The sequence below is a fragment of the Gouania willdenowi genome, chromosome 19 (genome assembly GCF_900634775.1).
Source record: "Gouania willdenowi chromosome 19, fGouWil2.1, whole genome shotgun sequence".
Classification (NCBI taxonomy): Eukaryota; Metazoa; Chordata; class Actinopteri; order Blenniiformes; family Gobiesocidae; genus Gouania; species Gouania willdenowi.
Window position 1 is genome coordinate 14,974,358 of NC_041062.1, and position 27,689 is coordinate 15,002,046.

Consider the following 27,689-nt stretch of genomic DNA (forward strand, 5'->3'; position numbering starts at 1 on the left):
TTCTTTGCCACCAAACATCACAAAAGCAGTTGGTATTAAATGTATGTCAGAGTAGGATCAGTAGCACTCTGTTTGAGAGGCATGGGGAATAAACACGTCTGTCTGTGTGTCGTGCTGGGCGCTGTGTCACTGTCAGTCCTATCAGAGGAATATTTAACCAGAACATGCAATAAATCGCTACTCTGTGGTAAGTATCGTTACTATTAAAATGTGCCATTCAGTTTTTGTTTTTTTGTTTGTTTTTGTTTTGTTTAAGTTAATTAAAAGTCTTATAAAAAGAGGTGAGAGTAACGGATTAAAAGTACTCATGTTACTGTAATTAAGTTTCCATTATGGGTACTCGCACTTTTCGGAGTGTATTTCTAAATCAGTCATTTTACTTGTACTTAAGTAGGTTTTAAAAGAGGTAAAGTAATTCGTTACATTTCTACATCTAACAGTTCCTGATTAAATGATTATCTTTAGTTTTAAAATGATCAACTGACATTGTGAAACTACAAAAGAATGAAATGACATCAAATGCATCACATCAAAGCCAGCCAATCAGATTAAACGTAATGCACGACACCAAAACAGCACTGAATGAATGTTGTTTTCTCAGTTTTAAGTTTATAAATGTAGCTATACTTAGAGCCTGATAATTTATTTTTTTATTTTTTAAATTTATTGGTGTTATTTATTTTCGTTTTTTTTTTAATACTGTACATTTTGACAAAACTTTTTATTTTATACAGATGACTTTGTGGAAAATAAATGAAGCTCCAATTGTGCAAGATTTTGTCACTTCCATTTTTAAGTTTATACATGAGATGTTTACTGGGGAACAGTGGCAATATTTATTACCAACAATAAAGTAAAAAAAATGTAACTTTTACTTTGAATACTATTTAATTGAGCTACTTTTTACTAGTACTTGAGTATTTTATGTATGACTTATTTTTAATTTATTTTTTATAATAAAGACAAAAAATATTCCTGTTAAGGCATAGGGTAGTGTTTAAAACTGCTAGTATGAATTGTAGGTGGAAGTTGCAAAACTATTTAACAATTTTTTGCATTATTTTTAATTCATCACTAAGCGTAACATTTCAATCTTGAATTGTCTTTTTCTGAAGTTTGTTCAGTTTTTAAATTCTTATTTCACAAATGTTGTGCAAGCATGACAACAGTATATTCTACATCACAGTCTATGCTTTAAAAAACAAAAACAAAAAAAAAGCTGCATTTATTACACTTTGATGAGACATTATTCAATAAATATGACTTCTTTTTCAAAGTCTTCACATTTTTATGATCTCTTTTAAAAAAAAAATCACTGTCTGCACTTTTTTAGTTTTGATGATAATTATGTGTAAGTGATAAAGCATTCATTAGCAGTAGTTTGTGCTTCAATATAAGGGGGGCAGCAAATGAAAGTAACTTAGAACCCAATTAAGGCTTGCGCTCTTTTCATAACACTAGTTAAAAAGTGCTCCATTAGAGAGAAAATCACTCAATGGCATCAAAGTGAAAACGTTTGAATTAAATTTAGTGGAATATCTTTTGTAAACTCTGTAAATGCAAACTTCTCCATATAGTTATGTCTTTCTCAATGTTCGAGCATTAGTAGGTATGTGACTTAAACAAACATCAACTCAACAAAAACTTGATTTTAATTTATTTATTTACTTTTATTGATAGCTCAACATTATCTTATATAATGTGTGTTATCTAACCTAATCGCTTCCCTTTCTTTACTGCCATGACAGGAGGACACCGAGAGGCCAGCGTGCGCTGGAGTGATGCCCAGAAAAGGGTGATCTTGAAGGAGGGGGTGATGGATAAAGACTGGGGTGCATATGGTTACTTCAATGACACTCTGCTCCTCAATGGTTGGGATGTATTAGAGATCAAAGCAGGATATGGAGAGGTCACGCAGGACGACGAGGTCACCTTCTTTTTGGCTGGCTACCTGGAAGGTTACCTCACTGCTAGGTTCGTGCAGAATTTGTAGAAAAAAGGAATTGGATGATTTAGAGTGACAATCTTTCACGTAGTTCTCCGTCAAAAATAAAAAAATAAACCATATTTAGTTATTCAGCATCATGAAACAAAATTATTCCCAATTTTAGAGAAACACCAAAGTAGTCCAAAAAAACTGGAAGGTAATGGTATGGGGTTAAAGACAGTGGATTCAATCTAAACATTTTAGGAAATGCACACTGAATGTGTCAGATTGGAAGTTAAGAAACACGTATTTTACATTAACTGTAAAAATTCAAAAGTACATCAAAGTGGTGGCGTGTGAAACAATATTTTGGCCACGTAAATATACTTTCTCAGTATTCACAATGAGCTCATTGATGTGAAGTAGTTGTTTTCTTGGTGAACTTGACAAAATTGACTTTAAACTGCTACAACCACTCGTTTTAATTATTGATATAAAATAATTCTTAAAGCTGCTATCTGGGGTTTCTGAGAAATCTACATTTATGTATGAATCTTTTGAAATGCAAAAAAATACCTAACTAGTCTTTTACTATGGTCTACTGCTGGTGGTCATTCATATACATACATTAATGTATATAAGTCCGGCTTTCGGTCTACAGACCCCTATACAACTGGAAACAAACGCCGTGATTGCCCAGCCAGTAGGCTTTGACTTCCTCTTTTTGAGGCTGTCAATCAAAGTGAATGTGGAACTGTGCACGGAAACAAGGCAGCGTGGCACAACAGCAAACAGGTAAATATGATTTTGGCTCTTACCTGACCCATAGACCTATATCAATGTGACACGATCTTATTATGTTCCGCGACGCACATGCAGAAAAGTAGAGGCGTGGCTTCTGGTAGATTGGCAGAGGCAGTGGGAGGAAGTGAGGCTGTTTAGGGCGGGACATCGAGAGGTTTCTCAGAAACTTCGGATCTCAGCTTTAAATTGGATGTTCAGGTTTTTCAGGAGGTTCCGTCCTAAGATCAATCGATATGCAGATGATGCTGCTGTGCTAAGAGAGGAGGATTTTGTGGATTACAGTAAAGTCAGAAACATGGATTTTTAATTCCATTCTCTCAGCCATGGGGTCCTCAGAGTTTGCCACACTGCAGAGAATGGTTACATCCAATAATAACAAAAAATGTTTAATTCATTTGTCAGGTTTCAAACAAACTGGAGCTAATACTATCTCTAATTTGCTGTCATTGTATTTGTTTAAAAGACATCAACAGATCAATTTTTTTTTCTAAACCATCTGATTTGCCTTGTATTTCAGACAGCTACAGATTCATGGTACATACATTTTTGTTTTATCATTTTTTTCCTTCTCAATATTTTCTGAAGATTTTGAAAATCTAATAAAACACATCGTTTCTGTTATTATTCTCTAGAATTTTTCACTTATCATTTTTTTTTTACTGTATTTAAAAATGTTCTCAACTCTTCTTTTGCTACCTCAGACAGATGCTCAGCCACTACTCCAACATGTACCCACAGCTGATAAAGGACCAGAAAGTTTTGAATCCCCTGAAAAACTTTTTAAGGTAAACTCTAAAAAAAGGTGTTGGCGTAGGTTGTTTTTTGTTTTTTTTTTTAACTTAAATCTGCACTTGGACTTTTATGCAACGTTATAACAAAGTTCAATACCATGCAAACAAGTCATAGTACTGTTGAATCAACAATACATTCTAAAGGGGAAATAACAATATTAACCAGAGCATGAAACCAATATCAGTAAAAAAATTTGGTTTCTTTGCTAAATTATGTGCAGTTATTAATTTTCACACAAATGTGTAGACTTATATAATTGACTCATTTGTATTTACACGAATGAGTTAAAATTTTAAATATTTGCATTGTTAAACATATGAATGTATTGAAAGATGATCAGGCAGTGCAGTCTGGATTTGTACAAAAACGGATTAGGGCCAATTTTGATGGAGAAAATAATTTTGGGCAAATCAAGAATAAAGTCGAAATGTCAAGAATAAAGTCGAAATGTCAAGAATGAAGTCGAAATTTCGAAAACAAACTCAAAATACAGTGTCGTGGTAAAAGTCGAAGGGTTGCTAATAAAGTGAAATCTACGGAAACTGACTAGGGCCAAATCATCATTTAATAACGTTTAATAACGAAGAGATTCTTTCTTTTTTTAAAAGTGTCTATTTTTACGGTTGCCGTATGGACAACCCCCGGTGCTATTGGTATGGTAACCGAAGAACAAGTAAGTAGCGTCTTTAGGTTAGGTTTAGGGTTAGGGTTTGGTTATAACCTAATATCGCAACAATTTTTAGGTTTGGGGTTAGGTTTAGGTTTAGGGTTAGGTTTAGGTTTAGGTTTAGTTTTAGTCTTAGTCTTAGTCTTAGTCTTAGTCTTAGTCATGCGACCTAACCCTAAGCCTGGCCAATGACTGACTTATCACGTGACCTAAATTGGCCAAATAGGGGCGCTGCGTACGGATAGAATGTCGGCATATTGATATGGCAACAGTACAGATAGCCACTGCCTTCTTTTTTTTTAGCTCATAAACACGGCGTTGTAGTCGCTGTTACAAAAACAGATTAGAGCCACTTTTGATGGAGACTGTTGTCATATATGGTGAATTGAACCTTGTCGGCTTCCGTAAATTTGACTTTCTTAGAAAACGTTCGACTTCTATCACAATATTGTATTTTGACTTTATTTTCAATTTTTTTTTTTCTACTTTAATCACGACATTATTTTTTAAACTTTAATCTCAAAATTTCAATTTTAATCTAGACATTTTAACGTAATTCTTAATTTGCCCAAAATTATATTCTCCATCAAATTTGGCCCTAATCCGCTTCCGTAGTTTTGTGATGATAACTGCTTAAAAAAAAAAAATGTTCCCAACAGCAAACAGGATCAGTGGGCCAGAGAGCAGATGAAACTGAGGAGGAACAGCGACCCCTTGTGGAAACACTTAGGTTTGATCTTGGCCCAGCTGGATGGTCTCCATGCTGGAGCTGCACAATGGTCCAAAAACAATAAAAGAGAGGTAGGTGAGAGGGTGCATGGCAGGGAGCTGCTGGGAGAGTCTCCACTCAACACCATCACTTCATATTATCCTCTCTTCTGCACAGCCTCTGTCCACATTTGCTGTCCAATTCCTAAACGGGGTTGGTGACCTCCTGGATCTCGTCCCGGCCCTGACACCTCGCTCCAATTCCTCTTTGAGGACTGGTGAATTCAGGATGCCAGGAATGGGCCACTGCACTGCTCTCATTAAGGTTGGGCCAAGGTGGTTTGGCTTGGGTTGTAAAGGAGTACTTGAGAAAGCTTTGCTGGTTACAATGTGTGCGGTTTTCATCTTCTGAATGAGTTCACGAATGTTAAAAGGCTCCTGAAGCTCTTACACTCATGCATTAACTAGGGAAAGAAAGAGAAGGCGGGGCACTGAGTGATGCAACACAATTACTTTACTGTTATTCATATGGCATATTTAACACCAGCTTTGATGTCACTAAAGCAAGTAAGTGTGTTAACCTGTTTTACAAAAAACTTTATCCTAACGAACGGCTTGATATGACATTATTACTAACTCAGCATAGATGCTGTAGCACACAGGTATCTAAATATAGTCCTCGAGGGCTAAAGTCTTGCATGTTCTAGAACAGGGGTGTCAAACCTATATTGGTTCAAGGGCCTCATACGACCCCAATTACTCTCAAGTGGGCCAGACCAGAAAAATCCACATTTTTGTGTAGGAAAAAAAAGCCCAACATAAAAATTGTGGCACCTCAGTTTTCACTTTCATGTCTAAGAAACGTACAATTTCCTGAATGTTTAGCAATCACTCAAATTTGCTTGAATTTTCAACAAATTTTCGCAAAATTTGCGAGAGTCCTGTGGGATAGTTTGCCAGAAATTTCTGCGTTTGAAAAAAATAAATAAAAAAATGCAATTCCATACAACTGCAAATAATGTAGTGCTGTAGTGCAAGCCTTGTCTTTATTTGATGGAGTTTGATTAAAAGTTGAGAATTTGGAGGGACGGAGATATCCACAAAAAGTCATATGTTTGCCCTAATTTTTACTTTAAAAAAAGACCTTCCTGTGGGCTGGACTAGATGGTCTGGCGGGTCAAATTTGGCTCGTGGCCTTGAGTTTTACATACCTAGATGTTTTGTTCTCCAACACTTGATTACAATGAATACCTTCTGTACCAGTGAGTTTGAGACATACAGTAGCTGTTACCAGTCAGAATAACTCCCTTCTTCTTCTTCTTCTTCTTCTTCTTCTTCTTCTTCTTCTTCTTCTTCTTCTTCTTCTTCTTCTTCTTCTTCTTCTTCTTCTTCTTCTTCTTCTTCTTCTTCTTCTTCTTCTTCTTCTTCTTCTTCTTCTTCTTCTTCTTCTCCTCCAAGGTGCTGCCAGGCTTTGAGAATCTGCTTGTTGGCCACTCTAGCTGGTACACCTACGCAGCCACGATGCGTATCTACAAACACTGGGACTTCAGGGTGTTTGATGCAAACATCGCTACAGGAAAATTGTCCTTCAGCAGTTACCCTGGTAAATACAGAAGAGGATTACCGCCTCTGAAAAAAACGAAGGTCCAATCTTTATTATTATTTATATTCTCAAAAAAGTCAGAATTCCGAGTTTAAAGTTAGAATTTTAAGAAAAAAAGTCAGAATTCGGAGCCCTGGGTGGATGATACATTCAAAATCCTGCTAGCTTTCAAAAATGACCTACCCTGCTTTTAATGTCAGTATTCTGAGTTTAAAGTTAGAATTCTGAGATTTGTGTCAGAATTCTGAGTTTAAAGTCAGATTTCTGAGTTTAACGTCAGAATTCTGAGTTTAAAGTCAGAATTTAGAGTTTAAAGTCAGAATTCTGAGTTTAGAGTCAGAATTGTCTAAAAAATGTAATATCTTGAGTTAAAGAAGTGCGTCGTTGTATTTGCAGCTGAGTATAATCTAGCTTCCCTTTAATTTTGAGCTCAGTTGAACAGCTTGCACTCATTCTTCTTAAATGTCATTCTCATCCAGAGAAACACTGACCTGAACGATCCACACCAAATCCCCAGTAATCATTTTCTATAGCCAACATAATTATCTTACTAAGCTTACAGCTTAGCCATTAATAAAGGACCACGGTCAGTGTGTAGCTGAAAGCTGCTATGATAAAACATTTAGCCAATGTCAAGTCAAATGTGGGTGAGTTTTTTGTGACTAAAGATTAAGCAAAGTTGTCTGTTCCATATCAGAATACAAGCGTGCTATTTTTAGACACCAGCAGGCAAAGGATATCACTTTACTGTATTGAAATGAAGAGATGAAATACGCTAGTATTGCTTAAGCTGCTTTCTCTCTGACAATAAATACAGCATTACAACATTATTGGAATGAGAACAGGACGAACACAAAGGAAGGGACGATGTTATGCAGTGTAAATACCTTTTTCTTTTAGATTTGTGTTACATAAGATAAAACCAGTGGACAATCATAACAACAGAAAACATAAAGTGATTTTTTTCCTGTTTGTATCAAAGCATAGAAACTGTATCATGAATATTTTTTGGTAAACAATACTTAAAAGAAAATGCTCAATATCTGCAGTGTTGGTTTGTAATTAATAACACTTTTACATCTTCTTTCTTCTTATTTTATTATTTTATGTATTTACTTTTTGGCAAAGCGTGTATTTAGCAATAGCCTTGTCTGTGGTTTGGACTGTGCTTTGAAGTTTCCTGCATTCCTGGGGATGCATGCAATTCAATTTACAGGATTAAAATGTTGTACTGCATTTAAATAATAATATTACATAATATTAATATTTATGTGATACATCCTGATAATAAAAAAATAAATTAATGTGTCTTTTTTCAGTTTTCACCCTGTAAACAAGGGTGACTAAATAAATGCATTTGGAAAAATAAATATAACATAAAGACAATAACAATCACATTTTTAAATATATGATTTCTGTCATTGTATATTATAATTTTAAACATTAGGACACCAGTAAAAAAAAAAATGACCAAAAAAAAAACTGTAGGGGTTCCTTGATACCTTTTGTGGTCATAAATTTAGAGTAAATGGTAAATAGACTTGATTTTTACAGCGCTTTATCCCCACACTGAATAGTCTAAAAGCGCTATACAATATCAGCTCATTCAATATGGGACTGAGCTGCCATGCAAAGCACTGGTCAAACACTGGGAGCAATTTAGGGTTCGGTGTCTTGCCCAAGGACACTTCGACATAGACCAGTATCGACTGGGATCAAACCCCGGACCTCTTGCTTAGGAGACAACCCCCTCAACCACTAATTTAGATAGTGCTTAGCCTAAATAATATTTTGCTTCTTTAAAACTTTTTTTTTTTTAATTCTTATGCCATAAAAGTGATTAAAAACTAACAAATGGGGTATTTATTGCTTGCACTCAAATCTTGTCTCATTAATATAGTAATAAAACATCTCTACAAAGCAGAATGTGCAAAATACATTAAATGTATTCAACAAGAATGCGTATAATGTTTTCATTACTGTTGACCTACGCCAGGGGTCTGCAACCTTTAATCTCAAAAGAGCCATTTTGCCCCATCTCACCTGGATTCAAGTCCTTCCGGAGCTGAAAAAATACCTTATAATGAAGACAACATAGTGTACAAAATTCTACACAGTTAAAATGATATATTATGTTATGTAAAGGATATTTTTTAGACAATGGACTTGAAGGGCTAGGAAAAAATCACTTGAATTTGATAACATAATTTCTTGCCACATATCAAGCATGAATATTTAGCCGGCATGTTGGCAGTTAAATGAATCTGTCCCCACACAATTAAAATGTATATTTACTTCCAGAATAGTCTTTTAGTTGATTTAGTTATCTTACCAGGGATTTAAAACTTAAGGTTAACCACAGGTGCAGGAGAAGTTAATGGTCTAGATGTTTCAGGAAGTGAAGTTCAGAAGGTCATTATATCGTGGTTTCATCTGGTGTCAAAATCATTAATCATTAATACCCTCTGAAAGAAAATATTTATTTATTTCAATATTTTTGAATGCTATAGGGAGCCATTGCAAAAGAGTCAAAGAGCCACATGAGGCTCGAGACCCGCAGGTTGCAGACCCCTGACCTACGCTCACCACCAACCTTGCGCATCTTGCTCTGCATTTATCTATGGCTTTCATCTCACCCACCCTCTTCTTTTCCTCACCCCCTCCTTCAGGTTTCCTAATGTCTCTGGATGACTTCTACCTGCTGGGGAGTGGCTTGTTAATGACTCAAACCTCCATCGGGGTCATAAGAACCTCTCTGTTCTCTCAGCTGAGCCCTCACAGCCTGCTGGCCTGGCAGAGGGTCCGCCTGGCCAACAGCCTGGCACACAGCGGGGAGGAGTGGGCACATGTTTTCTCCAAATACAACTCGGGTAAGAGCTCAGCTAACTGAGAAATGCCTTTTTTTCTTAGATTTTAAAAGTACAATTTTTCACATAAAAAAAACAAAACAAATGTGTGCAACCACTCCTGGTGTCCCTGAAGGTTCTACTGTAAGTCATCAGGGTTACGTTTATTCTGGTATATGTTATCAGAGACAAATGGAAGACGTTTTACCTCTTATCCAAGACGCTTCTTCAGATCTGAAACTGACTAGTTGGGAGCCGAAGTGACAATGTAACTCAGTGTTTTTCAACCTTGGGGTCGTGACCCCATGTGATGTTGCCTAAAGTTTCTAGTTCTTAATACAAAATAATTACTGATTAAAATGTATTTTAAAATGTTTAATTACAATCTTTTTTTCAAATGAAAATGACACAATCTTAACCAACTGTATTCTATACTTTCACTTTCTCAAATATAAATCTTTAAATTAAAATGTGTTTTAAAGAAAAGAAAAAGAAAAGGGAAGAAAAATAAATAAATAAAATACAGTATGAAAAATATCTGATCTACGAAGATAATTATATCCAGGATATCTCTCTGTTACCGGGCTTCACCTAACCAAACATTGTCAGTCAGAGAGCCCCTGTCCTATGAAGCAGGATATAAACACGTTCACTTAAAGTGTGCGCTCCTGTGACAGGGGTGGAGATTGCAGCATCAGACCAATCACAATCACGGAGACACTGTGGTGAGCAATTTATGTCACAATTATGGAAAAATTATTTAAAAATATGAAGAACTAAAATCCACAATTTAGACCAAAAACAACAATGTTGCTGCATAAAAAAGCAGGAAGAAAAGAACACAGGCAGGAATCTGTCGACACTGTTAATGCGTAAAAGTTTGAGATTATACAATATTTATCCATCTGATGATAAACAGTGATCTGATCTGCCAGTTTCACTTTTATTAAGGCATAGACGTGTTTCTATTCAGGCAGTCCTCCTCAATTTATCACACACTGGGATGAGAGCGCATTGTTTCACTGTATGTTCCTGCTGACGTGAAGAGCGCACGGCACAGGCTTCATCAGCTGACTGTAGATCAGTCCATCAAATGTAAATCTATATCTTTCCTAAAGGATGCCATTAGTAAATGAAAGGATTACATTTATCCATTAATAATCTTTCTTTCCCAAACGCAGCGGTCAGATCTGCACCAACCAGGAGTTTCTAACAATGATCAGGTCATTTTCCAAGAAAACTGATTGGTCAGGAGGCGGGACTTTGTACTTGTTCAGCTCTTATTCACTTTATAACAGGTTAGGTGTTCAGCCTAAGTTACCACGGTGATTTAGCCCGGGAAGACGTAGTACAGGACACTCCGAGTAAATTAGCGCGATAAGAGGAAATCCAGCTTTGTAGTACAGGCCCTTTGTGCGTTAATCCTGGCTCCTCTGTATTTGTTACACATCATGACAAACATGATGAAAAACGAACTGAAGTCTTTGGGTTTGCCAGAAATGAGTGATATCAAGATGGGATCGCGTTCCAAAAGAGGTTGGAAAGCACTGACGTAGCCACTCTTCAATATGATACAACAGGAGTTTAACACTTTGAGATCAGTGTGACCTCTCCCATCATGGGCAATAAAGAAATTATGACGCTTTGAATTCCAGGTACATATAATAGCCAGTATATGGTGGTAGACCTGAGCAGGGTTTCTCTGGGTCACAGCATCCAGGATGGAGCTCTGACTATTGTAGAGCAGATCCCAGGGAAGGTGATGCACTCTGATCAGACTCCAGCTCTACGGAGAGGTAAGAAGAAGAAAACACACACACCAGGTTGAATCTGTACAGGTCTTTCAATGTAATATGATATTACTTGTGTCTGACTACATTTGGTAGGTTATTGGCCATCCTATAATGTACCATTTCATGGTGAAATCTACAACCTGAGTGGATACAGTGTAATGTGGAGGCGATATGGAGAAGAGTTTTCTTATGATCTCTGTCCTCGTGCTAAAATCCTGCGCAGAGACCAGACAAAGGTGTGGGACCTGAAATCTCTCAAACACATGATGAGATACAACAGTAGGTTCAAAAGTTGTTCAAATATTCCATTCCTCCCACCCCCATTTGGTTTTGATAAGTCTCAGAAATATAGGGGTTAACAAACAAACACACCAATATGTTCCAGACTACAGGAGAGATCCCTACTCCAAAGGTCATCCGTGTAAAACAATCTGTTGCCGTAACGACCTCAGACAAAGGAGACCTACCGCAGGAGGCTGCTATGACTCTAAGGTCAGATGACGTCCACACCTCTACTCGAGACATTTTCTACCAAAGGATGCTTTGATTATTCATTTATTGTGCTTTAACACAAACACGTTCTAGGTCTGAATGAAAACCCATTGATTTTCTTACTTCTTCGCTGTGTATTTGTGCAGGTGACTGACTACCAGATGGCTCTCCAGTTGGCTGCTGAGGCAATAAACGGTCCCACCACGCAAGGTGGCCTGCGTCCTTTTTCCTGGCAATCCTTTAACCTCACAGCTCATCGTGCTCTCCCACACACCTATGACTTCCCATTTGTCACCATGAGGCCGACACTGCCTCATCCATGAGAAAGAGAGAGAACACAAGTGATAATAAGTCAATCTGTGTTGCTGAACTGACATTTACTGTAGTGTAAGCACAAATATGTGGAAAGTATTTCTATTAACGCTAAAATGATACTCTTTAAGTGGGATATTTTTGATAGATTAATGGTAACCTTTATCACAGTAGGGGCCACAAAAATGCCATCGTCTGACCCGAGGGCGACAATATTAATATTATTGTTAGCATTTAGAATAATGACTGATTTGACCATTAATAAAAATAATAAAAAAAGGTTTTATGTGTACTTCTGTGTATTTATATTGTCATTTGTTGTGGGGTGTTTTTGGTATTTTTGTTATTTGTATATTTTTCTCTCATTGTATGTGTTTTTTTTTTTTTTTTTTGTTATATTTGGGATACATTTTTCTTATTTTGCATATTCTTGTGTTCTTTTTGGAGTTACTTTTTGTGTATTTATATTGTTTTGTGTGTTTATTCGTAGTCATCTTGTGTGTTTATTGAGTAATTTGGGGTATTTTGAATATCATTCTTGTCCTTAGTGTATTTCCTGTTCGTCATACAATTCTATTTTATACGTTTTGTTATTTAAATAGGAATATTTGATATTAATATATAAATACACTCCTTTTCATTTTATCATTAACAAAACGTTTATTAATTACTTTTAAATATATTTCTTCTTCTCTCAAAATGTGGAACAAGTCAAGCTTATTGACATAATCAAAAGGTATATTATGGTAAATGCTCTTGCACGTTTTTCATTTTAATCACAAAAAACCCACAAACCTCACAAACTCAAAGTTTTTTTACGCGGAGAAACAGGAAATAGTATGAACAATTTCTTCAAAATAAAATGTGTAGTTGTGAGGAATAATAATTTGTTGTCTTAGGCCCAACTCACAGAGATATAGACAACCACATTGTTTTTGATTAAAGTGAGTTATTATTTAATTTAAAAACGTTTTTATTGAAGTAATCTTAATGTATTGGGGCCATATTATGGTAGGACATGTATGGATTTATTATTCAGTCCGCAAAATACGGAGCCCCTGTAGTTAAAAAAAAAAAAAAAAAAAAGTGTTCAAATGCCACTTTTTAGGTTTTTTTTTTTTACGTCTACTTTCATATGACGAAAGTACGGAAACGTATCGCAATGCCGTACTTCTGGAAGCCGGCCATGTTTGCTCTCAATAAAGAAATAAATGCTTCTCAGATCAGAAAAAAACTAATTATATTATTATTATTATTATTATTATTATAATAATTATTATTATAATAATATTAATAATTATTATTATTATTATTCCAAAAAAGAGAAGAAAAAATTGCATGACAAACAGAAAAAAATACCGCTAAAAAAGGAAAAAGAAAAATACTTCAAATAACGTGGAAAAAAAATAGCCCGAAAAAAAACCTTGATTTATTTCCCAAGTGAATGCAATGCGCCTCCATACGAAATAGTCTTTTAGGCTGAAACTCTCTTTTCGACCAGGCGCTTCCTGTCTCTGCTCGTGCGGTCAGGGCGGGGCTTGCTGAATCGTTACCGAGAGTCTGGCCGTAAAACGAGCGTCAGTCCGGGATAGACCGCCCTCGCTCCCGAGCTGACCCTCACGGTTCCCTCACTAATGGCGACTGCCGCGGAGGACCAGCGGCACCCGGCGGACGTCGTTGCGTCATTTTGTCAGACAAATAGCAACAACAACAACAATAATAATAACAACAACAAAGACAGCGAAGCGGGAGAGAGCGCGACCTCTGCGACCGCTACCCCCACGGAGTCCGGCGGGAGTGCTTCGCAGAGCATCGGGAACGGCTCGGTCATTAACCCCGGTAGCGGGAACAACGGGAAGTGGGTCCGACTGAACGTGGGCGGGACGGTGTTCCTGACCACACGGCAGACCCTCCTCAAGGAGCAAACTTCGTTCCTGTACCGGCTGTGCCAGCAGCAGGACCTGCACTCAGACACGGTGAGCCCGTCAAGACACACGATAACCGGGCGAAGAGGCACCGGGTCACAGGTGTTCCTGTGTAATAACGCAGTGTCAATCATTCTGATCTCCATCTTTTAAAGACGTATGACAGCTCAAAGATGGTCAATCTGACCTGAGAATAACACTTATCTAGAACTGGGCAATATATCGTGATTTAAGATATATCGTTTTCGAATTTGGTATATTTATATTTTTTAATTTGTTTTTATTTGTACAATCACACAGTGCAGATCACATCATACATGTATTTAATATTGTTCATAGAGTACAGTCAAACAGTGTCCTTTACTATTTTGTATATTATTATAGCTTATTTTATATTAAAATACTCGTTTTTAGGAGTCACTGCTTTTGTTACTTATCAGAACAGCATGATAAGCACAGTTTGATGGATTGCTGAGTGCAGACATTCCCCTAAACAAGCCACACTACAGAACTCACTCACACGTGCTGTCCCTTAGAGAAGAAAAAGCCGAAAGTGTCACATATTGTGCAGCACTTTGTTGATAAATGTGTATGTATGTAGCATTTTTCATCAGCAAATTTAACCCTGATTTGTCTTTCTGGTAAGACTATTTGAATTAATATTATTGAGCTATATATTGTATCTCGCCATTTTGAGAGAAAAAAATTTGGAGATTTGAATTTTGGTCCAGATCTCCCAGCCCTACTTTTTACTCTGAATAATTACATTCAAAAGGCTTTTATTACTAATTAATATCAAATCTAACTACAGTAAAACTTATCGTTTGAATGTATACAAAGACGATATAAGATAATGGGCTCACGGAAACGGAAAATAAAAGACAGCTCTGTGGGCGTAGTCCAATATATTCTGGGTTTGACCTTTTAATCTCAATAGGAATTTGAAATATAAAACAAATAACACAAATACATATATATGTATATATATATATATGTTTTTTATTTATAGCTCAAAAAGGGCCGCTTTGCAAATAGAACACAAAAACAGAAAGACACAATTCAGGCCTAAAATTAAAACCAAATCATGTCATCATCGTGACATTCTTTAGAAAGTAAATATTCTTATCTTTCAACAGTATTAGCATGTTTACATTTTCTGGCAGCAATTGATTGATTTATTTATTATACTTTGCTAGGAAACATGCTTATGGAACCTGCTGATGAGCTAATTCATTAAAAAAAAAAAAAAAATACATTGCAGGGGTTTTTTTTCATTTCTGGTTAGCAGTTGCTATTTTATTACAGATTAACCTGATAGGTCATAAATTGTCTTAAAAATAATAAAGATGATGAATATTGATTATTAAAATAAGAGGACATCAAAGAATTATCATATGATAGAACATGTGAAATTTGTATAATGTAGCATTGATTTGCAGTGTTTACCGAGCAGTTCTTTATCATGAAAAATCTTTTTTTTTTTTCTCAGTAGCAGAGCAGCTGGCATCTTACAGAAGAAAGGAGATGTATTGTTTCTATTCATCGGCACATGTAACGCTAATGTGCACGGTTAAGGATGGATCACTTATGGATGATTTATTTCCTGACATAACTTACCATAACAGAACTTTTAATATTTAACGCATATGTTTGAGTGACTACTGAGAGGAGCGACCATGTCTTTGTTTCTGCCTAAGCCAAACGTGCTTCAGGCACCTTTTCAGTGTTTTTTGACCTCAAGACAGACTAGAATTTTTTTTTTAAACTGTCTGATAGTCGTGTGTTTTTAGTGTAAATTGGATTTTAATAATGAGTGCGTAAAATTTTCCGTTTGTAGAAATTCCCAAATTCCATTTCAGGGTTAACCAAATGTCCACGTCACATTACACTTTTCCATTTCTTTTCCGTTTGATTATTTTTGCCTGTTTTTAGATGACTATTGCTGGTTATTATGCTCCCAAACATACATTTATGCTACAGAGATTTGACCTAAACAGGATATCGATGATAATCTTTCGACGTTAGCCCTTAGCCACCCGTTTAAAGGGAAAAATACGATGGAAATGTGTGATTTGATCCCATAACATTATTTATTGGCAGTGGCTAACCGTATGGTTGCCGTATCAATATACCGACATTCTATCCATACGCAGCGCCCCTATTTGGCCAGTTTAGGTAACGTGACTAAGACTAGAACCTAACCCTAAAAATTGTTGCGATATAGAGTTACAACCTAACCCGCTACGTACGTTTTCTTACGTAACTGTACCAATAGCACCGGGGGTTGTCCGAACGGCAACCATACAAATAGACACTTTCTTATTTATTTGTGAAATACCACCAACCATTGAATCACCCTCATGTATTTTACAAAGCCCATCGCAGCTGTGTGATTGGACGTGTAATGCTTCTATCGTTACATGTCACCAGGTAAACTCATCACCAGTTCAGCTAATACACCATCAGCTAAACCTGTCTTTGTACCAGAGCCTTTTCATATATAAATGAATTAATAATTAATAATCTGAACCACTTGTTCATCACAACATATTCAAAATATTTGTTAGATGAAACTCTGCATTCATTTTTAGTCACAAGATAACACGATCACTAGACAAACCTTAACACGTAGAGTGAGATTTTGAACGGGATTATGGGCATATTGGTCCAGTTGTCACATTTACAAGAAATTCAGTCTCCCGTTTTTTGGTGAAAAATAGTGTGTAAATGTGTGATATTTAGTAGGGATGTAACGATTAATCGTAAGGCAGTTAAAAATCGATTCATAGGTATCAAGGTTCACATCGATGCTGTGAAAATTGAATCGCAGTCCTTTTTTTAACCAGCAGAAGTGTTGGCGGCGAACGAAATCTGCTAATACTTTCTTTCTGCCCGCCTTCTACTCTTAAACATATTTATAAATGATTCCATACCCCTTTAGCACCGAAAGAATATCTGTAATATTACGTGAATATCTGTAAAAGTCACGTTTTTCTATTAGCTCTGTCCGCTAGCATAGCATCTCTTCTTCACTGCAAGATATCTGCATGCCAACCGACCACTGGGTTACCAGAGCCCTCTGCTGGTTCAAACAAATATCTGATGTAAATACAGTAAAATTACTGTTTTTTTTTTTAAGTCCAATTGTTAAGGCACAAAATACATTTTCAGTTGCACTTTTAAAAAGAAAAATAACTATTATGCAGTTTTGTATTGTTTACTATAGAACTAGAATTTAAATAAGCTTATTCTTCATTTGTATCATTCCTTTATTTATTTCATTCAAGATTTATTTTTAGTTAAATTGCATTGTTTTGAATAGTTTATCAAGGGATTCTTTTGACAATGAAAAATAGTATAGTATTTTCTCAAAAAAAATAAAGGAATATTTTTCCGTCATTTATATACAGTCCCATTTTGTAAAATAAATCGTGAGAGAATCATATCGTGAACCCAGTATCATGAATCAAATCATATCGGGAGTTGAGTGAATCGTTACATCCCTAACATTTAGGGTTGGGTAACAGTTCCGGTGCTTAAAACGGTACTTAAAAAAAAAAAAAAACGTGAAACCGCATACACTTTTTTCAGGGCCAAATTGAACACAATATTTCCTTAAATAATATATTTACACAGAAACCTATGGAAATAATATAATATCACTGATATTGTCCCAAAAGATGCTTGTGAGGCATTTCCGTGTCATGTTGGGGCCAATTTTAAATAAAGAGAGATTGATTTTTCCATTTCAGAACCCGAATTGCGTTGTTTTTTTGTACATTTTTTGTGACACAGCTTTACGTGACACTTATTTGTAAAATATAGTTTATTTTCAAAAATATTTTTTGAGAGTATTTACTTTCTTAAAATATATGTTTCTTAGTTTCTAACTGTCTCAGTTTTTACGTGTTATTGTTTTATAATTGACTTTGTAATTACCGGTACCTAGTGTAAAAATATGAACTCGTGATAAAATATTGTAATAATGCAAATATGCATATCAAATATATGTATATACTTGTTTTTGTTTTGTTAATCTTTGCCTATTTCAACTCCTGTTGCTGAAGTTAGCCCAGCTCAAAGCTCTGCTTTTAAAAGCTCATTTGGACTCAGACAGGATTTCTGTGTGCTACCATTTTAATAAGATTACAGACACCTCAACTGAGCGGTGCCTTCCACAAAGCAAAGCCAGGGCTCCTTTTTCATGATAGCTATCAAGTTAGCACAGTAGCACACAACAATCAAAGCCAATAGAAATGTGCTGCCAATGATTCAGCTGTAATATTTGTGATAAGATGTAAGAAACTGTGATTTAAAAGTTGGATTACTACCAATATGAGATCAGTTTTCTGATTCATCTCGAGGTGTATATTTTACTTTTCAGAGTCCCACAAGATTCATTTAAGGTTGTAACTGGTTGTAGTGTGTTTGTGTGTTAACTCTGCGATAGACTGGACTGTACCCTGTCTTATGCCTAAAGTCAGCTGGGATAAGCATAGGCAGACCCCCGGGAACCCCTACTCGATAAGACGGCTGTAAAGAGCACAGCACGCATGTTGAGTCTCCATATGTTGATTATTTAAAAGTTGATTTATTTGCAGTTGATTTACCGGCAGGAATTCCATCACGTGCCTGGACTTAAGATCATCTCATCCTTGCTGGGCGATGCCTCAACATGAAGCTCTGGCCATAATCTTAAAAAAAAAAAAAAACTATAGATATGGAAATGGCAATGTTTTTTTCTAGCTTTCCCACATTTTCCAATCCATCCCTCCCCAATGCATTGAACTGTAGTGCATGGAATGTTTTTGTTTGCTGTCAACGTTTGGATTAGCCTTTCTACCTGGGTTGACATCACAAAGTTCTTGTCACTTGACGGGTTCAAAGCTCCTCAACATTGGTGCCCAGACTTTTTCGGCTCACAAGCTACTTCTACAATGGACGACTTTTTGCGATTTAACCCCCCAAGTTATGTTACATGAAGTCTGTAATCAGTGCTTGTTTTTATATTTGGTTTGTTTGTTTTTTACTGTTCGGTACTAGATTGTTAGACACCACGGATACTACAGTACATTAGTAAAGCTATGAACTAGCTGAACTCGTGTTCTAAAAGTGACGTGTAAATAGACGGCCAATACAGGGTTCTCACCAGCACTGTCGAGCGTAGGGGCCCCCGACGTTGTCATTTGGCTCCCTTACGGAGCAACGGCGCCCCCTACGTTCAGTTTTCAGCAACTTGGAGGGATTTTCTGTTGTTTTTTCCTTTTTTAATCGGTACCGTCATAATAATTGTTGAACACTTGGACACAAAAGGGACTCCCAGGTGTGCACAGGTTATTTAAAGTCTCTTTTTAATCTAAATAACCCACCATACATTCATCAGCCGCACCATCTATTTAATACAGGAGATCTGCTTGGACGCTTCCGTTTTTACCAGAGGACCCCTGCAGCCCTTTAGCTCTGTTGATTTACGTACACTCCTGCAGTCTGCTCAACACACACAAGATGGTGGCACTTAGTCATGCCTTTTTACGAGCGATGATTTGTATTTGTATAATATGTATATGGAAACCGATAACGTCACGATAATATTGTGCATCTGGAGAAAATGACCCATTTACAGGGAAATATTATACAGCATAAAACTCAGTATTGTTAGCCCTCATAGCGCCTGGCAGAGCCGCCCTCTACAGAAACCTTAGGGATATACTGTCCATGTGCATGACGTGCTAATGAGAGCTTTAGCAGGCTGCTCTACATGAGGCAGCCTGAGGCCACTGTAGCATTGTGTAGCTTCAGTAAACTGTCAAAAGAATCAGTTGGTTGAATCAATTAAATCCACTTTAAAATTCGGACGTCTCTGACTAAGCTGTGACACAAAAACAAATTTAGAAACTCTTATGTTTACATGACCACCAGTACCATAAATGTTGATTCGGTAATTCAGTGCAGAAACCTATTTCTATAAATGTGGGCAGATTCTATATCATCATGTATTAATGTTGGTTAATTCAGTCTTAAACACCATGTGTGTTCTTTCATCAGTCTGAAAACCTGCATGCTTAGAGTCAATTGACGTCCTTAAACCCCAGATTTGAGTCATGTTAGTTTAAATTGTGCTTGTACCGTATTTGATGTGAGTGTTGACATCCTTTTATGTCCTGAAGTTAGTTTTTTACCTAAAACCTAAAAGCGTTGTTTAAGTAGCGCACTGGCTGCTTTCATACTGTTTTCTTTTGTTCATTTGCACATCTCTATACTACTTAGATGTCATGCTGAGGAATTTTGCCTGTAGTGGCTTTGGTGAAATGGTCTCTAAAAGGCGACGACCAGGCGCTGAGCACTCGTCACACAAAGCACCAGGCAGTGGGTGTGCGTGTACGATGGAGGCCTTAGTGCTCGTGATGCTGCAGCCAGAAAGGCTGGGTTGAGAAAAAAAAAATCCCCTGAAGGTGAAGAAACGGCGTGTGTGCGAGTATAAAAGTCACTGTTGTTTAAGCTGCTTCTTTCTGTGTGGGTCGACTGAAGGCAGTTTTTTTTAGAGTGGGGGGATTTCCAGCAGTGACCATGCTTCACGCTGTGCTCACAGAAACAAGCAGGGGAAGATGTTTGTGGTATGTAGCATTGATAGAAATATCAATCCGTGTCATTTCCTGGAATGGCTAATGGTTTGCAGTAGATCGTTAAATGAACTACTCTGATAAGAATTGCCATACAGTTTAAATGTTTTAATAATATACGCTTCTTTTCATGTAAAAACCCGTTACTGATCTGTGATGTGTTTTTGTCTCTGATTGGTCCGTTTCCACAGGATGAATCGGGAGCTTATGTGATCGACAGAGATCCCACCTACTTCGGGCCTATCCTGAACTACTTGCGGCATGGAAAACTGGTCTACAACAAGGAGCTTGCTGAAGAAGGTTTCTACCATCTCACATGATGTTCTTTTAATTGATTAGACTGCAGACGTAGGACAATTTCTCAAAGATTGGGTGTCCACTAAAATTGTCCTTGTTCTTTTTAAATGGACGACTTTGGGGCTTCAGATCTTCAATCTTAGGGTACACCCATTTTCACATCAGTTCATACATTGCCGTTTTACCATTTCGATGACTTGACTATTAAACTTCCTGAAATCCTACCAAACATGTTAGATATGGAAAATAGAGTAAATTATCGTTGCAGTATTTTGCAATTCATCACCAGTTCAGCTAATACACCATCAGCATAACATAAGTCATTGTACCAGAACCTTTTCATATTTAAATAAAGTCATAATGAACCACTTGTTCATCACACACTATTTAGATGAAGCTCTGCATTCATTTTTGATCACAGGATAACACGATCACTAGACGAACCCTAACACGTAGCATTGGTTTGGAGCGGGGTTATGAACAGAATTGGACATATTGGTCCAGCTGTCACATTCACTTTTGACATTTATATGCTGCCAATGACCTAAAGAAGCTGGGAGCGTTACGCCGAATTCATGCAAAGTGACATCACAAGACCTTTAACATGTCCGTTGGTCCCAAAACATTATTTGTGAAACCTGGCTTTAGTTTTTTACACTTGCTAGACATTCAGTCACTCATTTTCCAGTAAAAAATGGCGTTTAAATGTGTGATATTGTCCCAAAACATGCATGTGGGACATTTCCGTGTAATGGGGCCAGATTTTAGATAAGGAGTGATTTTTACATTTCAGAACGTGAATTCTACATTTACTAATTTGCTTTATCCACTGATTTCCATCTTGTGTCCTCAATCCCCCAACCCAGCTGCAAAAAAGAAAAAATTAATAGCTGACTCTTCAATCATTAGTTCCTAGTTTAGCACGTAATCATTCTCAGACTATACAAACAGAAATAGGTAATGATTTTACAAAATCACATTCAAATCCCTCACAAGTTATTGATTTGAGTGGACGTAATGTAGAAATTAGGTAGAAAACAACTGATTTGTGTCTCTTTGGTTTCCAGGTGTTCTGGAAGAGGCTGAGTTTTACAACATCACTCCACTGATCAAACTGATCAAAGAAAGGATCGTAGAGAGGGACTCCAAAGCAACGCAGGTAACACTGGAATGTTCTAATAATTCACTCATCTGGAGCAATCTGATTAGATCCTAATATTATTGCTGGGCAGTGATTTCCTTGTTGTTTCTCCTTTTAAACGTCCAGGCTATTGTATTGCGGAGACCTCTGCTGTATGTCACGACTCCCTCTCCTTTCTATTCTGCTACTCTTACATAATCCCTCTGCCGCCCTCAAACATGCTCCTGCTTCTCTCTGCTCTGCTCTGCTTTACTGCACACACTGCTAGTATGCTGAACTATTGTGTAATACTAGTGGTATTTTATTGTAGGGGTGTGCAATCTGAGAAACCTCACGATTCCATTTGATTTGATTACGATTATCCAACGATTATCATGATTTTTCACGACTTTGTGGCTACTTCATACTTTTAAACAAGGTATATGTGTTGGCATCCATTAATTAAAGTTACCAAACAAATGCATCTCCATTATCTTTTATTCCAACAGTAATCATATTAAAAAAGAAAAATATTAGCTTTTTCAGCTCATTCAGTCTGATCTAACATTATTCATAAAAAAAATGATAAAGACTAATAAGCAAAATTCTCAATAATCAACATAAATCCCACAGGAAATGAAACATTTTGCTATGCACAATCAAAGCAGCTTTAAAAACATAAAACCTAATATTGGAACTTGTGGAATTTTGGGTTTGTAAATAAAAGGTGTATTGATAAAAGATCACAATAAATAATCCAATCATGCCATTGTATGTGAGTCAAATGTGCAGCTACTCATCCTCATCAGTGCGTCTGCAGTCTCAGGATTGTAAACTTTCAAGTTATTGTGTAAGAAAATGAGCTCATCAAACAATCGTTTTTTGGAACATTTATGAATCTTTATTGAATCGTCATGTGTTGCATCGCGATTAATCTAATAATCGATGTATTGGCTCACTTGTATTTTATTGTAACCAAATAGAAATCTTTGCAGCATAAAATAGATACGTCATATATAGTTTTCATTTTACAGTATACTTCCTAATGATTCCTGGCTATCATCATCTAACATCGTGTGTGTGTGTGTGTGTGTGTGTGTGTGTGTGTGTGTGTGTGTGTGTGTGTGTGTGTGTGTGTGTGTGTGTGTGTGTGTGTGTGTGTGTGTGTGTGTGTGTGTGTGTGTGTGTGTGTGTGTGTGTGTGTGTGTGTGTGTGTGTGTGTGTGTGTGTGTGTGTGTGTGTGTGTGTTTTCAGCAGGTGCCCCCTAAACATGTGTACCGGGTGCTGCAGTGTCAAGAAGAGGAGCTCACACAGATGGTCTCCACCATGTCGGACGGCTGGAAGTTTGAGCAGGTCAGCGTGCGCACCTGCAGAAAGCCCCGCACCGGACTGCTCTGGACTGTGGGTTGGACTCACGCTGCTGCTGACCCTTCAATCTTGACCCCAGTCTTTCCCCCCCCCGTCCCCTTACCAAAGCTCTACTGCCTGCATCCTCCCCCCTTAAATGAAAAGGAAAACTAGATTTGATCTGTATTAATTTACAGTGAATGTTTGATGAAGAAATGTCAGGATTCAGTGAGAGGAGAGGAGACTTAAAGCGCGCACAGAAACCATTATTCATTCACACCAATCATACCGGTGGTGGTAAGCTACATAGTAGCCACAGCTGCCTTGGGGCATACGGACAGAAGCGTGGTTGCCATTTCGCGCCTACGGCCCCTCTGACCACCACCAACATTCATACACAATTAATTCCCAATAATACAAGACAATGTTTGTAAAGTGCCTTGCCCAAGGACACAATGACATGGCTAGACCCACTCTACCACTGATTAATCAGAACACATAAATAACAGTTTATTGATTTTAATTTTAGTTGGATTTTTTAAATTTAGAACTGTGTTTTTCAACTTTGGGGTCATGACCCTATGCGGGGTCACCTGTAAAAAAAAAAATGGGGTCGCTTAAAACTAGTAATAATAAAATTAAAGTACTGATTAAGGTCACATTTTTAATTTATAAAATTACTATTTTTTTTCAAATTAAAACACCACACGCAATCTCAAACAACCGTATTCTATACTTTCAAAATGATCAAAAACTATTTTTAGAGGAAAAGAGTCTATGGGGTCACCAGACAATGTGTAATATAAAAATAGGGTCGCAACAAGAAAAAGGTTGGGAACCACTAGTGTAGAGGTTAGGATGAGTCGGATCTCTTAATGTCCCCTAGACTTTCACTTATCCGCTCCTCTGCTTCAGCACAGAGCTTTAATGCATGCTGACATTTGTATAGAATCTGAGCCACTGTTGTCTTCTCTGCAGTTTTGACACAGTAACGATGCTTTTCATTGGCTCTGCCTCCATGTGGTAGATGATTAGTTTGCTTCCCTACAGTAACTGCAGTGCATGAGTGGTAGACGTCTTCCCTGCTTTATTAACTATCCTTCTGCTCCATCAGCCACTGGACGTCTGAAACCGCACAACGCTCACCTTGCTCTCTCTGTGTTCATCTCCCCTATGCGCATCATTCTGTATCTCGCGCTCCTAGATGGTGAACATCGGCTCTTCGTACAGCTATGGAACAGAAGACCAGGCTGAGTTCCTGTGTGTCGTGTCCAAGGAGCTGCACACGCCTGGATCAGGCCTGGGAACAGAGCAGAGTCACAAAACCAAGGTGAATGATCTGCTTTTCTGCATTTGTTTGAACACATTCTGGTCGTATGATTAAAGTGCAAAGATGTGGGACAGTTCATGGTCTCATTCCTGATAATTGTAATTGAAAAAGTATGTTGCTGTTGTAATCACAATGAAATTGCAATTCAGATAATTGACTTTGTAATTGTAATTGGCATGAAAATTCTATAAAAACTTGTCATTTACAATTCATTTGAATGCAAAACTGCAGAACAGTGTTATAGAATGGAATAGAATAGAATAGAATAGAATAGAATAGAATAGAATAGAATAGAATAGAATACACCTTTATTGATCCCCAGAAGGGAAATTCACATGTTGCAGAAACACAAACGAATAGCAGACAGTAAGAACGAAAATAAGTACCAACACAGGATAATAGTGCAAATATACGACTGTGGGACAGATATACATTTGAAAAATAAAAAAAATAATAGCGTAAAAAAACACAACAAATGTGCAAATGACAAATGAAGGAATATGGTTCTATTGTTTACACATACTTAGTTAACATTTATTAAAATATATTTTCACCATTTAAAAAAATGACAGATGCTCTGACGAAGTAAGAACAGGTAAACAAGAGATGAAAAACAAATTTGATGATAGACAATATTTTTTTGTGTATTTTACAGCTGATTTATGATGTTATCATAAAAGATGCTAACAGGAAGCTAACAAGAGGAAGGATATGTTTTATTGGGTTTAGTACTTGTGATCAATTGAATTTGAACTTTAGTCATTGAGAATGTAATTGTAATTGTAATTCGAAAAATGACAGCTACCATGATCATAATTGAGTTGTAATTGAACATGGATAATTGAAGGTGTAATTTTATTTGACTCCAACCCTCATTCCTGTTGTGTTGGTTGGAGCTTGGGTTGAAGACAGCAGGTCGTCTACTGTCAGTGAAGATCTGAGTTTACTTTGATCCTGTGATCTCCACTGAAACCTCCAAATGTCACACATTCACTCCATCACCCACAGAGCACCGCCTCTCTATCCTTCTGCTATTGATCACACTCATCTCACACACACACACACACACACACTCTGGACCAGCTCTATCTCATCTCCATGTTGGATGTATTACTAGATTTACCTCTCAACGTCTCACTGCTCACTCACTGACACTCATCACTCGTCGTTCTTTTTGTCATTTTTCTGTCTCGTTTGTTTTTCTTTTTCCTTCGTACCACCCCTCCCTTCCTTCATGCTGAATGAAGCCGGCTGAGATGCAAGAGGAGGAAGCTGCAAAGGCTGGGGAGGAGGAGGAGGAGGAGGAGGAGGAGGAGGAAGAGGCAGGGAGAAATACCACACCGAATGAGTGGCTTAGAGAATGAGCGAGTCATGTTTCTTTGTTCCACAGAAAGAAGCAGGAATGGGTGAGGACAACCAAAGCTATGCTAGTGGCTACAACCAGAAATGTCTGTGTGAGTGTTTGTGTACATGTGTGTTAGGAGTACAGGAAGATGCAAATGTCAGTTTCCCTTTTGCAACCTTTGTAAATAAGGTGTGTGCAAAATATTAGTTAAATCAAGACTGTGGAATGCAGCTCTAAATGCAGCCATGATCAAAAAAGAAAGGAAATATAACATTTAGGCCCTGACCTTAATAAAGTCAAGGTCGTCTTAACACAAAAGGCTTGGGTTTAAAACACATATGATAAATGAATGGAATGCAATGTAGATATGAAACATTGTGTGTGTAAAGCTCAACCTTCAGGAATAAACTACAGCCTCAGTGAGATGCTAACGGCTTCTTAGCTAAGCTAGTGTAGTGTTCATCTACTGACTTCTGCTATTGTGGAAACTTCAGTTTAACACGTTGAAGAAGAATTCATACACTCATGCAGCCATTCATTCACCCTCTGACATGCACACACACACACACACGTTTGAAACCAGATTACTCCTCCCCGAAGCGAAACATATCTTCTTTGTCAGATATATCATCAGTGATCCCGATCATTCACTTTAAAAGCTTGAAAGAACTTTCTATCCCCATTATTAACCATACAGTACGTCCAAATGTATGGAGACCCCAATTTTTTCCAAATCATTTAAATGAAACGTGCAATCCAGATCTGATCTGGATGAAACTCAGAGAAGTAATTAAGCAACCAACCTCAAATTTCATAAAGATTAGTCAATTACAAACTGAGATGTACATTTTTGGAATTGATGACATTGATGAGAGATGGAGATTATTCAGTTTTAGGAACTGAACAAACTAATCCCCTCCAAAATGTAGAGGAATTTTCCAATATGTGGTTAAAGTTTTGTCAAAATCCATTAATAACTTTTGACTTAATCCTGTTAACAGTCAAACAAAGAAATAAATAAACGCAGGTAAAAAAAAAAAAAAAATGGGCTGAAAACCAAGCAATTGCACTTAATGTTTTTTCTTACATTCATTGAACTAAGCGTGTCCCGTCTGTCAATCACATTAATGATTTTCTTCCCACAAGAAAGTTGCTATTATATTACATTATATATTAATATTTTAAAACTGATGATGAAACGGCTGGTTTAGGTTTGATAAAATTAGCAATAAATAGATCTCATTTTGGTTCTGTAGGTCGTAATAAAAAGATGCAGCTCGTACACACACTTACAGTGACAAAGCAAATCAATAAAATCAGAGGTGTGTGTGTGTGTATGTGTTGTTTTCAGTCATCTGCTCTCACCATATCCATCGTCATGTCCATGATCACAGCCAGAGCACAGATTAGCACTACTTTAAAATGACTACAGGCTGTTTTTAAATGCTTTCTTACCCTCTCTCCCTCTCCTTTCACAGCTCTTTCAGATCCATGGCTCCAGGATGTAAAACTTCCAACAGTCTGTCCTATTCCCAGACTTTGACATGATGTACGTGATGTACCTGTCGGTTAAAACCAAAGTAAAGATGGATAAGATCTTATTGTTAAAAGAAACCGTTCCCCAGGTAAACACTCTCATCCTGTCAAAGGGCTGCAGTGGAGCTTAGTAAAGCCTAACCAAAGAGTCACAGTTTGTGTGTGAGACTCAAACCTACCTGAGTCTGTACTGGTACATTTGGGTCATTTATCAGTTATTCAGTG

General features: G+C 37.1%; 2 protein-coding genes and 1 long non-coding RNA gene across 7 annotated transcripts; 2 read left to right on the forward strand and 1 right to left on the reverse strand.

Annotated features, from left to right (window-relative positions):
- The first annotated feature begins 74 nt into the window (after positions 1-74).
- On the forward strand, positions 75-12,141 carry plbd1b (phospholipase B domain containing 1b). Its single transcript, XM_028476646.1, has 11 exons — positions 75-187; positions 1,749-1,974; positions 3,433-3,516; positions 4,850-4,991; positions 5,077-5,223; positions 6,357-6,501; positions 9,171-9,371; positions 11,003-11,143; positions 11,234-11,419; positions 11,526-11,632; positions 11,779-12,141. The coding sequence occupies exons 1-11, from the start codon at positions 82-84 to the stop codon at positions 11,953-11,955; spliced, it is 1,662 nt and encodes a 553-aa protein (XP_028332447.1). The 5' UTR covers positions 75-81; the 3' UTR covers positions 11,956-12,141.
- LOC114481668 (uncharacterized) lies at positions 11,777-27,540 on the reverse strand. The gene is made up of 3 exons (XR_003676261.1): positions 27,384-27,540; positions 24,400-24,553; positions 11,777-11,940 (listed from the first exon to the last, which is right to left on the reverse strand). It is a non-coding gene; the product is annotated as an uncharacterized LOC114481668 (long non-coding RNA).
- Positions 13,450-27,546, forward strand: kctd17 (potassium channel tetramerization domain containing 17). Of its 5 annotated transcripts, none has more exons than XM_028476648.1 (7): positions 13,450-13,920; positions 20,681-20,789; positions 21,854-21,945; positions 23,164-23,307; positions 24,458-24,583; positions 25,831-25,989; positions 27,407-27,546. In XM_028476648.1, the coding sequence occupies exons 1-6, from the start codon at positions 13,579-13,581 to the stop codon at positions 25,945-25,947; spliced, it is 930 nt and encodes a 309-aa protein (XP_028332449.1). In that variant the 5' UTR covers positions 13,450-13,578; the 3' UTR covers positions 25,948-25,989; positions 27,407-27,546. The 5 variants fall into 5 exon arrangements, with proteins under 5 accessions (XP_028332449.1, XP_028332450.1, XP_028332451.1 ...); XM_028476649.1 differs by having other exon boundaries at positions 13,451-13,920; positions 23,161-23,259; XM_028476650.1 differs by having other exon boundaries at positions 13,451-13,920; positions 23,164-23,259.
- Positions 27,547-27,689: the final 143 nt, after the last annotated feature.

Bases quoted from the DNA above. Each gene is read 5' to 3' on its own strand.
- plbd1b (XM_028476646.1), top strand. From the start codon at position 82: ATGGGGAATAAACACGTCTGTCTGTGTGTCGTGCTGGGCGCTGTGTCA. The intron at 4,992-5,076 runs GTAGGTGAGAGG...TCTTCTGCACAG, and splicing joins CCAAAAACAATAAAAGAGAG to CCTCTGTCCACATTTGCTGT. The intron at 11,633-11,778 runs GTCAGATGACGT...GTATTTGTGCAG, and splicing joins GAGGCTGCTATGACTCTAAG to GTGACTGACTACCAGATGGC.
- kctd17 (XM_028476647.1), top strand. From the start codon at position 13,579: ATGGCGACTGCCGCGGAGGACCAGCGGCACCCGGCGGACGTCGTTGCG. The intron at 13,921-20,680 runs GTGAGCCCGTCA...CCGTTTCCACAG, and splicing joins AGGACCTGCACTCAGACACG to GATGAATCGGGAGCTTATGT. The intron at 24,584-25,830 runs GTGAATGATCTG...TGCTGAATGAAG, and splicing joins AGCAGAGTCACAAAACCAAG to CCGGCTGAGATGCAAGAGGA.